The sequence below is a fragment of the Peromyscus leucopus genome, chromosome 15 (genome assembly GCF_004664715.2).
Source record: "Peromyscus leucopus breed LL Stock chromosome 15, UCI_PerLeu_2.1, whole genome shotgun sequence".
Lineage (NCBI taxonomy): Eukaryota > Metazoa > Chordata > Mammalia > Rodentia > Cricetidae > Peromyscus > Peromyscus leucopus.
This window is the reverse complement of record NC_051076.1, coordinates 761,566-775,712: the sequence shown is the minus strand read 5'-3', so window position 1 is coordinate 775,712 and position 14,147 is coordinate 761,566. Positions and strand designations below refer to the sequence as shown.

The 14,147-nt window shown below is 36.6% G+C and overlaps 1 protein-coding gene across 1 annotated transcript in view; it reads right to left on the bottom strand.

Annotated features, from left to right (window-relative positions):
* The window catches only part of Slf1 (SMC5-SMC6 complex localization factor 1), a 69,591-nt gene that overhangs the window by 8,369 nt on the left and 47,075 nt on the right, over window positions 1-14,147 (bottom strand). Inside the window, 4 exon segments of the mRNA XM_028891576.2 lie at window positions 1,891-2,024; window positions 2,636-2,799; window positions 3,830-3,984; window positions 9,757-9,904. Of these exon segments, the coding sequence (XP_028747409.1) occupies window positions 1,891-2,024; window positions 2,636-2,799; window positions 3,830-3,984; window positions 9,757-9,904 (601 nt within the window).

Below are 14,147 nucleotides of genomic sequence, written 5' to 3'. Positions count from 1 at the left end.
CTGACTGGTTTAAACATCTCTTGAATTAAAAAAAGAAAAAAAAAAAAAAAAGGCGGGTGGGCGGGGGACCCCAGCAATCCAGAGCTTCTGTTCTGTCAGCAATTCAGTGATGAAATTCTACAGCTGAAGCTTTAACACAGGCATTGTCTTTCCCTAGTTCAAGGTTTAAAGCTTCAATCCTGCTATAAAAACCCTAAATGACAGAAACACCAAAAATACTTGGTTTTGCAGCAATAAAAGTTTTAAAGCGCAATTGCCCTCTCTTAAATTTATTCATGAACCTCCGCTAAATGTAGGGCTCTTTCTTATACAGCATTTATAGCTTAATTCAAATGAATGTTCCTGGCTAAGCACGAGTGCCTCCACATACTCAAGTATAATTCAGAACTTCAAATCCATTAACAGATGGTTTGCTGCTTCTCAATAGGCTGTCTGGCTTGGCTACAGCAGCACAGAGGGAGAAATGGAAGAATCTTAATATAAACACCACACACACACACACATGCACGCACACACACACACATGCACGCACACACACACGCAAGAACACACACGCGCACAGAGAGAGAGGGAAAGAGGGAGAGAGGGAGGGAGGGAGGGAGGGAGAGAGGGAGAGAGAGAGGGGGGGACCTTATGTAGCACTTAAAGGTGAATAAAACTAGCACATAGAATGGCGCAATTTTTGCTTGGAGGAATGTAGTAAGTAGCTGCTGGTCAAAATTATCGATTCACAATCTCTCTTATAACTAAGAATAGTAAAATGTAAGTCATAATTTGACATTAAGAAAAATGGTTAAATACTTGTCAGTGACTGCAGGAAACAAAATGAAACATGGACATAATTTGTTCTTGCTATAAAATACTGAGTAGCACATTTTTATAGTGCTCAGTTTTACATATTATCTCTGCAACTTCTACTGAGCATTCCTTCTACAAGCATAGGAAGTCTCTTCAAGTTTTTCTGTATTTCTCAATTTTCTTCCTCTACCAACTCCTTCTGCTGTTCAGCCTAAAGTCATTCATATTCATTTTCCATTTTGAAACAATAAAACAAAGAAAATAGGCACTAATCTTTGAAGTGAATATCTGAGTTCTCACCTAATAGTCTTCATATTTCGAGCTAAATGGGCAGTTATAAACTATCACATGGAAAGATTGTAAAAGCTTTGCTGTCACTGTTTTCAGGAGCTAATACATATCATGAGTTAATACATGTGATACAGTTTGTAAGTAAGAACAATTTGTAAATCTAGCGACTTGGTTTGTCTAAGAAGAGATGCCTTGTAGATAACCTATCTTCAGGTTATGAGCTATCGAAGTAAAGAGGTGCTAGAGTGAACGATCGCAGCACTATTCCTGAAATTCCATCCATTAGGCACTTAGGCTCCAGTACTGTTAGAACCAAAAGCCAGACACATTTCAGTCTGGGCTCAGTGCCTAGAAGAAAAGAGTCCATATGCTTAACACGGCTCTGTAACGTAGCCTCCTCCTCATTCTTTGTTCACAAAATGTGTAGGACTGAAAAGAGAGGAAGAATGAATTATACTTTCAAATCAGAAGACACTGATCCTAAGCAGCACAGGTTGATGTGGAAGAGCAAGGTAAGGAGGGAAAGTCTGGAATGAGCTCAATGAGCGCTGCACACCAATGAGCGTCTGGAAAGGCAGGGGAGACAGACAGGGAGGGACATTCTATTAACCAGGTGCTACATGACCACTTCGTTTGCATAAATGAGTTCAAGAAAATAATACGCTATCCATGAAGGTATTTCCTGGACCTAGTCCAGTATTTAAGTGAAAACATTCATCAGGGCAAATGTGTGAGATTCTCAAGTACTGACTACAACCATGAAAAGTTCTTAGCATAAGTTCACTCAGATCCTTGGGATACCTTTTAGATTAGTTTTGTGAAAATTCATCTTTGTAATCAAAGAGGGGCAATTCTCCTTGGAACATGACAATTCTCCTTCTGACTTCTTCTTCAATTTTTTCAATGACGAGGAACATTTAGCACGGTTCAACTCTCTGAAAAGAAAGAAAACCAAGGGGAGCTTGTTTTTCAGTAAGGCATGCCAGCATACATAAGATAGTAGTTTTCCTCCTCCTTTCCACTTAAACCACTTACTCATTCAATCACATTGCTTTCCAATTTTTAAAATGATGTCAGCTATATAGAAACAAATTTTGATGCATTAATTTTCACTTTATTAGTCTATACCTCCAACTGCTCACTACAAAGGTAATGAGTATAGAATGTCGGGCAAAGAAGAAACCAAGTAAATCACATTTGGTAGAGAAAATAAAGCTGAAAGCTAAATAAGAATGCAGGCCTCCATATCCAAAAACCTCATTTATATTACAAAAATAAGTAGTACTACATGTTTCAGAAAAACATTTGTATGAAACAGATTTGACTAATAGTTTCATTTCTTTTGGGACACACTTAGTAGGAGGGAACTGTGGTCTTTGCATTACAGTAAAAGAAAGTGCTGATCTTATATATTTATAGGTCTAAAATTGAGTTTTCTTCCAATCAATACAATGCAGACAATACCCCAGGTAACCTAAAGTTCAAGAAGTTCAGAGTAAAGGCCATATTCCAAAACAAAGGACAGCTGTAGCGCAGCATTACTTACGGAAACTCTGGCCGACCTTCCACTTGTTTTTGCTTTGCCCCATTCAGCATTAGTAACGCTCTCTGAGACTCTAGGCAAGGGCGCTGGCCGATTTTTTTTGGCAACTGCATCTTTCCAGCTCTATGTATGTCCATTTCTCCCAAAACAGGCAAATAGGAGTCTATCTGTTACAAAGTAAGATTATATTATTACTGAAACTACAAAGAGCAGTAAAATGGAATTACTTGATCAGTTTACTAACAAGTCTGGTTTTATTTTCTTGATTTCACAACAACATTGCCACATTATCTTCTCTAAGTACTATTAAATATTAAAACTGACAGTTCTGTGTTATTATCTATGGAATTATTTTGTTAATATCTTGCAGATGAAGATGCCTTTATAAAATAATTACATTTTCTAGTTCAATCTTAATATACATTTAGAAAAGTTCTTTTGATTAAGTCTCATATCCAACTTACAATGATTTACATATTTTCGTACCTAAGACTTCTAGACAACAGGTATTTTGTTATTTCAATTTTGCTAATGGTTTTCTTCAACAGAAAAATAAGTCCAGAGTAAATGGAATAAGCAGTGAAAATATCCTTCAAGCATGTCCTGTTGCAAAGCAATTTGCCCAGCATTTCAATAAACAAAGGGACTTGGTGTTTGTTGAAGAAGCTTCCAGAGCTTTAGACCTTAGTGTCTAACATGGCCAAGACAACAGAAAATGGGAGCAAGTGCCACTTATATATGTGTATGTACATAGGATACATCTTCCTAAGTTTTCATTTTTAAATGTCAAGTACAAAAAAAATTGGATATAGTTTCAAAGTATTATGTATTATGGCAAATCTCAAGAAATACTTTTTTCTACTTATTCCCCCCAAATAATCAAAATTTCTACTCACTAATCAATCTCTGAAAAGACATGTTTTTACTATTTATTTGTGAGTGTATTTGGAGGGGGGCATGTATGTACATAGTAGGAACTGAACTTGGGTCCCTGGAAGAACACTGGGCCACCACTCCAGCTCTACTACTTTGTTTTTGAGATAGAAAATACCAGCTCTTTAATGTGTTGAAAGATTTATGAGTTGTGTTCTGCCCACAGAACACATTTATTATTTATGAGAAATAACTAAGAATTGAAAGTGAGCTCATGAACTCACTTCTTAGGAAAAAGGAGAACCTGAATAGGGCAGGGCTTACAATTTTCTGGAGGGAGAGTGGCGCGGCGGCGGCGGCACAAGCACTGGCAGGGCCCTGTAAGCACAGCTTCTTGAAGATGGCTTCGGCAACAAACATCTGAAGCCAGGAAGACGAGAAAGAACAAATGAGGGTCTCTAGTTCTTGTGAAGAAAAATCTGTAACAACAAGTAGATACAGTCACTGCTCCACCTCATACATTTTCCTCATTTTTCCAGAGGGTGCTACTCAATTGAGTGTTATTTCCTAAGCCAGTAAACTTTAGTTATAATTTTGAACCACTATGGATGGTGTGTGTGTGTGTGTGTACATAATATATCACACACATACATATATTCCTCCTTGTTTTTCAAGATAAATTTTATGGTACATATGCCAGCACTTGAAAAACAAACGTTATCACTTTAAAATTCTTAAAATCATACATATAGAGAGTGTCAGAAATGCTAGTGCATGCCTATCCTAGCATTCAGGAAGCAAAAACAGGGACCTCTGTGAATTTAAATTAACCTAATTTACATAGTTCTAGGGCAGCCTTAGCTACATAGTGAGACCTTGTCTAAAAACTAAAACAGCCGGGCGGTGGTGGCGCACGCCTTTAATCCCAGCACTCGGGAGGCAGAGCCAGGCGGATCTCTGTGAGTTCGAGGCCAGCCTGGGCTACCAAGTGAGTTCCAGGAAAGGCGCAAAGCTACACAGAGAAACCCTGTCTCGAAAAACCAAAAAAAAAAAAAAAAAAAAAAAAAAAACTAAAACAAACAAAAACAACAAAACCATAGAGTATATGGTTACATCATTATATCAATATGAGAGACTTTACCTTTGAGTTTCCAAGCAACATTAACAATCTCAAGTTGGATCCTTTTTGGAAAACTAGTTCTTAGTTTTAACTAATTTAATTAAAAAACAAAACAAAACAAAACAAAAAAAAAAACCGAACTGATTAAATTTTCTTTTGACACAAGGTCTCACAATCTTGTGAGATCCAGGCTGGCCTTACTCACAATCTCTCTATGTCTGTCTATGAGGGCAGAAGTGTGCTATGGCCAATAACAGAGTATGTATTTTTATTTATTTATTTTAAGACAGGGTCTTCTGTGGCCCTCTGAATTCTCTATGTAGCTGAGAATGACCCTGTACTATTTATTCTCCTTCCTCCACCTTTCAAGTGCTAGGATTACAGGGAGGTATCAAGAGCCCTTAGTTTTATTGAAAAAACACACATGTAACAAATTTGTCACATTCAGTCTTGAGCTGATGGAAAGAAGTTTCCTCTGATTTTACTCAATGATTTTTATCACTGACAAGCTAGAGGACATATACAAGTAAAGAAGAAATGTATAAAACAAATATGAGAAGATTTCACTAAAATTTGCACCCACTTTACAATGAGATAATTTATGAAAAATAACAAAACCCACGAATATCCTTAAATCTTTTCTATCCAAAACTTCAAGTGTTAAGACAAAACTTTATTAATATACAGACAGATTAATTGACGGAGACCAACTACTAAGGTAGAGGATTTTCATGTCATCTGTTTAATGATATAACTTTCTACTAAACTTTCCAAATAAACAGCAGCATAAAGAACACACTACAATGACAAAGGACGAGATCAACCAACAGGATACTAAAAGAGCTCAAGCTGAACAACAGAGCACAGTATAAGAAGCTGTGATACAGAGATCAGTGGAATAAAGGCCTAGGTAGAAGTCTATGCTCCCACAACCACCAATTTAACTGGATCCATTTGTATGGCCATGGGACCGTTGGAACGACACATGTTCTTTCTCATCAAAACAAACAGATCAGCAAAGGAATATAAAGTGTTACCGTAACACGCCATTATCATTATCATTTGTGTAAGGTGGTTTTATCAAGACAGCTTCTAGGCCTACAGAGCAAGAAATATTTACCCTGATTTTTTTACATAAATGAAAAATCTAATCTCCATCTGAAGCTAGTTTCTCAAGAGTTTCGGTTAGGATAAAAATGAAATTCAGATAAACATGAAATTAGGATAAACATGCAGAAAGGAAATTCTGTCTGAAGTGTGAAAAAAAAAAACCAATACTATAGCTCTGATGTGAAAGTGATAGGCATGAGATCTAATGAAAAGGATTATACCTGTCTTCTGAAATATACTGCCTTAATTCTCATAAAATAATTGTAAACTTCAGCAATTACACTAAACATAAATGAGGAAGGTGAGTTGATATCTTCAAATGAAAATGATATAACAGCCAAATCTACCATATTACCAATGAGTCAGAAAATACAGAGGAAAATAAGTGAACTGATGTAAAAAACAAAACATACCCAAACAAAACAGGCAGGAACATCTACCAAGATATAACAGCAACAACAAAAGAAATTGGCAAACAATGATTTTCAAATTTCTTCATAAAGATTTGAACAAAAAAGACATTATTAAAATACATGAGAAAGCTTCCATGATAGATGAATATTTCAACTGTATTTTGAATACAGAAAGGCTGCTTCTGTCTTAAGATTAAACTATTTACTTTATTCCTGTCTTTTGACAAACACTAAGCTCTCTTGAGCAAAATCGTGGGAAGATACTAATTTGGATTATTTTTAGAAATATATGTCAAAAATTGTTAAATGGTTTGCCCACTCCATAATTTGAAACCTCTGGAATCAATTCTATATTTGTGCGTGTGTGTTTTCACTGTAGCTTCTTATTCAGACTCTGTGTGTGTGTTCACACACGCGCGCGTACACAGAGGCCAAAGGATTATTTTGTAGAATTGGTTTTCTCCTTCTACCATGTGGATCCTAAGAATGAAATTCCAGTTACCCAGCCTGGCAGCAAAGGTGTTTGCCCATTGAGCCACACTGCTGCTGTGCACCCTGAGAAGAGTAAGCAAAGAGTAAGGAAATTCACCTCAAAATAATGACTTAATTTCAACTTCTCTAGAATTTTAAACTGGTGAACAAAGATAAATCCCTGTCACCAAATTAATGGTTGTGCTCACAGTATTAAGAGTGATATTAATGCTAAATTTTTAGCTCAAATCAGTCATCAGCCACAGGCTCCAACTGCTAGGGTTGAAATCTGTCATGCGAGAACAGAGTAACTTTCCTAGTAAGTAAGGCACAGCGAATGTCTTACTTTGGAGTGAAGAGCCACCCAGAATATGAATAAAGAAAGCACTGAAGCAGTAGCATTCCTACTGATCTCCATGAATGCAAGGGCTATTGTTTCATGCATTGGGCTAAAGTATAAGTCAGATTTCATTAAAGGCAGCCATTATACACTGGCAACAACACAAAAAACTATATTGACAGTCTGTAATGCTGATGCTAATATTTTCATTATTGGAAGAAAACAAGGAATTGTTAGCTAAATTCCCTGGCATTCTAGTAAATTATATCCAAACTGTGATTTTTTAAAACCACTAACCCACCTAGAAGAAATGATTGGAAAGAAGTTATAAAAGCTTTAAGGTAAAATTGAATTTGAGCTAAGAAATGTTGAAAAGCCACTCAACAAATGATATCTATTCTAAAAAAGGAACAGTAATCACCTGCTAAGCTCAATGAAAAAGAAACAGGATGGAGATAAAATGATAAAAATTTTCTAACTTTGGTAGAATCAAGAAACCTCTCTTTATAGGCGGTATCATTGAATAAATTGTGAATCCAGTTATTATAAACTGCATACCTATTACAGAATCTTTTTTAAAGATTCAACTAGATCAAGAAATCCAACATACCAAGACGTACTGCAAAACGTGTGCAAAATTGTGTATCTGGCAGTCCAAACAACAGACAACTTGGTTTGTAAGAAAACATGTTCTTGAGGTGGGGGCCACACAGCTCCTGTAGCTGAAAAGTTAGAAACTAAAGGTGACAGGTATGAAGGAGGAAAGAAAGAACTTCTGAAGTTGGTTATGCAGTCAGGTAATGGAAGTTTTAGGAAAGCCTTCCTGTTCTGCAGACCCAAAAGTTGGTTATGACATTTCCCAAGGTGACTGACATGACCTGTAAGTATTTTAAGGTTTGTCCTATTTTGGCTTTCTAGTATGAATTATTATGAGTCATTCATTCATTTGTCAAATACCAAGGTGAACTAGTGTTTTTGCTGGGGAATTGTTTGGTACAGGAGGCTATTCCTGATATCTGTAGCCTCCTTAAATTCTGTCCATTGGTGCCAGTTAGCATCTTCTTCCTCAGTTGTGACTATCAACTTCTCCTTGGAGCAAAATCCTCCCTTTTCTCTACACCCTCGGTTAAAATTCAAGAGTGACTAGATAATCTGCTAAGCGGCTAATCTTTACAGAAAACTGATTCTCCCTTTATCAGCAGCCATTAACATCCAGTAGCCCTTCATTTAAGGTATGCCTTATGAGGATCCACACTGGCGTGTCATTTGGTGGTGTCATTGTGCAGGTCTTTGTGTGTGGGATTACAGGCTCGAGTCACCACGCCATCACAATTAAACAGGAAGGAACTGATTTTAAATGTGTAAATTATAATGTTCTATAATTTTTAGTTATAGAACTAGAAAAACATTAACATTTTTATATATGATGCATATATAGCCAAACAATAATGTATTTACTGGTAGTATTTTCTACACTAGCATCTAAATATTCACATTATATGAAACTATCAAAAATATTTAGAAAAAGTATGCAATGTTTAGAGAAAAGAATATAAATTTTCACCTGCTTATCAAAAAGATCATCTACTCAAATAAAGCTGGCTTTATTGTGGAGATGCTAGGATGGTTCAATATATATAAGTCAATAAACGTAAAAAAAAAATCACAAATAGATTTGGCCAAAAAAAAAAAAAAAAAAATCAAATGGACATCTCAAAAGATGAAAAGGCCTTTGGGAAAAAAATCCAAGATACTCAATTAAAAAATTGGTTACTGTACTTAATAATTCAGAGGGTAACCAAGAGCCATCTAAATGATCCTTAGGTAAGTTTAATAGGAGAGAAGACATGCCTGGTGACTGCTAACTTAGCTAATTACCTATGGCTGGTGAGGTAATGGACCTAGAGGAAAACTTATAACTGCCATGCTCCCTGACCAGTGTAATTCCTGGGTGTATTCAAAATGCTACTCTCCCATCCACAGATAAGTGTAGCTTCCATCCTTCATCAAAGAGCTTTTATTCTCTTCAAAAACAGAGACCATCCATATTTGGTTAAAAACAGGGAGCCTATTCCCAATCAATATATTTATAACCTAACTCCTACAGCAAAGGCTCAGAGAACACCATGGAAAAGGGCGCAGAAAGACTTTAATAGCCCAGTAATGTCTTCTATGAGATAGACAGACAGACAGACAGACAGACAGACAGACACACACACACACACACACACACACACAAAACAATATCAAAGGAGAAAAGGGCATGAAGTTGGATGAGGAGTCACAGTAGGAATTCAAGCAGGGAGTTGTGGGACTGAAATGGTATAAATTCAGTACTCAATAAAGTTCTCAAAAACCACTAAAACGTAAATGTTTATGGCTGGAAAGATGGCTCAGAGGTTAAGAGCCCTGGCTGCCCTTCCAGAGGACCCTGTTTCAATTCCCAGCACCCACATTGTAGCTCACAACTGTCTGTAACTCCATTTCCAGGAAATCTGACACCAATACACATAAAAGCAAATAAATTATATAAATAAATAAATGTTTAAAAATGTTATATGTAATACAAGTTCAACAATGTAAATTCTCAGATAAAAAGTAGATAGAAGCTCTCTGTATGGAAGCATTAAAGAAAAATTTCTATTTCTTTTTATATTGCCTCCATAGGTACACATCTGTGTATTATTTCAAAGAAATCTTCATATGAATATACAGTAAAGAATAGACTTTTTGAAGCAAACTCAAAACTGATTTTCAGAATGAGTGATTAAAATGAAACCATAATAAAGAAACTTACCATCACAGGAAAGGGAGATATAACTTCCTAAGTCATCAGACATGTGTCGGATCACATTTCTACCCATCTGAATACCAAGGAAGATCCAATAATCTATTGCTGCTCCAAGAATCCCAGTCAGTAAGTAAGCTAGCTCATGTTTGAAGACCTAGCATTAGGATAGGAAAAATATTATCAAAACAGTAAAAATACAAGACTTTTCTAATGTTTCCTTTCACTACTTTTTGAGACAATGATTGTTAAGAATATAGGGAATGCGAATAATATAGGAATATCAGCAAACTGTCTCTCTCTGTCTACCCTATGCCACTCTCTCTCACTACACACACCACAGCTTTGGAAATTTTTAAGTGTTTTAGGTTTTAGATAGTGTTTTTGGAGTTTGGAATTGTCTACAGATACAAAATGATACTCTGAGAATGGTAAGCAAATCCAAATACAGAACTCATCTGTTCACACATACCTCATGTACATATCCTAGAAATAATTTCATAGTATTTTTAATACAGTGACATTTTGTTTGAGACCTGTTATATAAGGTCAGGTATAGAATGTTCCAAATGTGGAATCATGGTGGCCAACAATTTTGGGATTTGGGGGGCATTTAGGATTCTGGATTAACAATGTCCAATCTAGCTTTTAGCAATAGCTTATAACAACAAAAAATTTGACCTGAAGCTATCAGGTCTTCTAGTCAAGCACTATTTTTTTTATTTAAAACCAAGAGGAATTTCTAGGCTTCTGTGAATATTACTTAATAGGATTATATATGTCACATATAAAAGAAGGACAGATTTGCTATTTTTATAAATCAAATACAGACTTATTTGCATTTCTAAAAGACTTTAATCACTATTATTATGTGTGCATATTATGTGTCCATATATTGTGCGTGTATGCTCCATGGTGCATATACAACAGGCCTCAATATTTTATAGTCAGTTTTCTCCTTTCACCATGGATTCCAAGGACTGGACTCAGGTATTCAGGTTTGTGTGGCAAGTACCTTTACCCACTGAGCCATTGTTAGAGCTGTTTTCATTTCAAGTAGCAGTATCAAAGGACTTGAGAAATTCAATGGATAAAACCGACAAATCTGTTATAAAGAAATAAACTAATCCAAGTTCTATTCAGTTATAGCAAAAATGAACAAAATTGGAGATATAGAGATCAGTTTTGAAAGTATTTTTTTATACTGTCACTTTTAAACTAAATATTAAATTCCTATAAGAATTATGTCAAGGCATTTAAAACCTTGCATGTTTTAACCCAGTTTTTTGTAAAAACATTTCTCTAATCTAGAAAAGTCAATATGAAGTATGAAATTAAGATGTGAGAAAAGAGTATTTTAAAACATTTTAATATAGACACTTTTCTAAAATGATGTAGCCCACCAAGGTTTCCTAGTGGCTTTACCCAGCAGGACTGCATAAGGGGATAAATGGACCATGGGCCTGAGTGCCAGGTGTTTGGAAGGGTCTACACTTAGTGGTATCTAGCAAAGGGGAGGTCTTTTGCCCCTCTCCTTGGCATTGTTATAAAAAAGCTCTTGAATAAAGTTCTGAGCAGTTGGATATTGACCCAGGCCATCCCAAGGCTGTCCTGTGTTTGTCTTTCTTCTCATCATCTAGGTATCTCTTTCTATCTAAACATTCCTCACTTCTCCCTACTTGAGAGTACCCTGGTCGTAAAAGTGGGGCTGGTCCCCCACAAATGACATTAAAACTCGTTGAAATACTTGTTTGTTTGTTTCCTAGATATATTACATGTGTAAAAATATCACTAAGTAACAGTTGGATAAGGCATACAATTTCTTTTTTAAATCAATGATGTTGTATCTGAATAGATTATAACTGCTGTGTTTAGTCATCACATTATGGCTAATGAGAGAAATGTCTAGACATTTTGAACCCTCAGAGAATAGTAGGCTTATTTCTCCTACCCTTGCAAATTTCTTTTAAGTATACATGATAATTTATTAGGAAAGCATTTCTTAGCATACATAGACACCAACCCAGCCACAAAACCTTTGACCTACAATCTGTCCTGCTGACTGTTGGGGAAATGGTGGTACAGGATTTGTGGGAATGGCCAACCAGTATCTGATTTTGACTCCGTTTGTAAGAGGGAGCCCATGTCCCACACTGCTTGTGTGGCTAGGAACCAGAAACTGGGTAGCACATAGACCTAGGGTAGAACCAAAAACAACTGTTCAAAAACAAAAACAAAAACAAAATCGAAGTGATTCTTTATGATATTGTCATAGATCAAAGCCTTGTCCAATCATCAAAAGGCTTCCTCCTGCAGCAGATGAAGATGAGAGTACATACAGAAACCCACAGCCAGACACTATGTGGAAAGAGTCTAAACTGGAGGTCTCCACTGGGTTCTTCCTCTCGGAGCTCAGAGAATACCGCAAAAGAGGGGATGGAAAGATTGTAAGAGTTAGAGGGCATGAAGGACACCAGGAGAACATGGCCCACTGAATCAACAAGCAGGGCTCACATGGGCTCAGAGACTGCAGTGGCAAGCTCGGGGCCTCCATGGATCTGCACCAGGTCCTCTGCATATATGTTGTGGCTGTTAGCTTGGTGATCTCTTGGGACTTCTAACAGTGAGAGCGGGTAGTCTCTGACTCTTGTGCCTGCTCTTGAGACTCTTCCCTCCTGTTGGGTTGCCTTGTCCAGCCTGTCTTGCTATATCTTAATGTATTTTGTTTTGTCATGTTTGCTTGTTATCTCTCAGAGGCCTGCTCTTTTCTAATGAGAGACAGAGGGCGAGTGAATCCGGGGGAGAGGGCTGGGAGAGTGGAGGGAGGCGAAACTGTGGTTGGGATGTACAGTAGAAGAGAAGAATCTATTTTCAATAAAATAAAAGTAGACTGAACCAGAAGAGTGTAATTCCATTTTGTGAAATTATACACATGTATTCAAGAAATTAGAACAAGGAAGATTTATGTTTATAAACATGTAGAGATGACTTTGGAACACTGAAGAAATAAATGGTATAGAGTAATGTATCTAAGAAATAATATAGAGAAAAAACATCACAGAATGAAAGTTATGTTTCTGGTTTGCTGTGCAAACACACAGAAACAAATGGTCAAGTGGTACACACACAGTGACAAAGAAGGCAATCCAAAAGTCAAGATCAGTAGCAGGTGTGAAGATGTGGTGTGGTCTATACCACGGGGAAGCAAACTGCAAGCTGGTAGCATATTACATCTAAGAGAAAGATCCTGAAGCACTGGCCTGAAGTGATTTTATACTAAACGGTTAGTTAGCAATTAAAACAAGCAAGGTACTTCTGATATAATTTGGGGTTACAACAGGTAGACCGATCCTATCAGGTCAGAGTTCATGCATGCAAACACTGCTACTTCTTCCCACCTGGACTCAGAAGCTTGGTTCAAATCTGACAGTTGCAGCTGTATGGCACGGGAAGCTTGCAGCTAGGCTGACTGTAACAGCAGTATCAATGGAACCCCTTGCATGACCCGAGGAACTAAGAGGTAGTGCCAATCCCTTGAAACTTTGCAGAAAACCAATTCTATTCTTTGTAAAGCTGATATGCAGACGTGACTAAACACACTAAGTTAGTTCTTTCATATCATTCAAGTTAACAAAAGGATATGACATTGATCCCACCCATAGACATATTATAAAATGTTGCTTCAAACACAATGCATTTTGGAGTATTAGTAGTGACAGTACTTAGAAGAGAAATCAGTGTATTTTGTTATCTAAAAATATGTCTCAAGTAGAATAATTGAGGATCACCTAAGCCTCAGATTCTAAAACTGTTGAGTAGAAAATAAATGTTAGTCTATGGAGGTAAGCTGCATATAAAATCACAATCTAGCACTCTATCAATAACAAAAACAAAACAAAACAAAATAAAACAAAACAAAACAAAACAAAACAACAACCAGTTGGGACTTTCCCTTAATTTTACATAAGTCAACATATACCTATATCTGAAACTTCAACTTAAAATAAATATTTATCTTTTTTCTTATTTGTATGAGTGTTTTGCCTGCATGCATGTAATTGCTTCATATGTGTGCCTGGTGACCACTGATGTCAGAGGAGGGCATTGATTCCGAGACTGGAGTGGTTCTGTGAATAGAAACTGAGTCCTCAGTAAAAGTAACAAGTGCTTTAACTGATGACTTAACCTTCCAGCCTTAAAATTAGCATTTCTTAATGTATAATTGACCTCAGCATTAATATACTAAGGAGTATAGATATGGGTAAAGGTCTCTTGCACTGACTTTGAGGAATAACCTCTGTAGTTATTTTACTATGTGTCAGCTAAACATGGCATGGTGTGTTGGTATGTGGGTCCTGGAAATGGAACTCAGTCCTGAGGCTTTGTGGCAAATGCCTTTT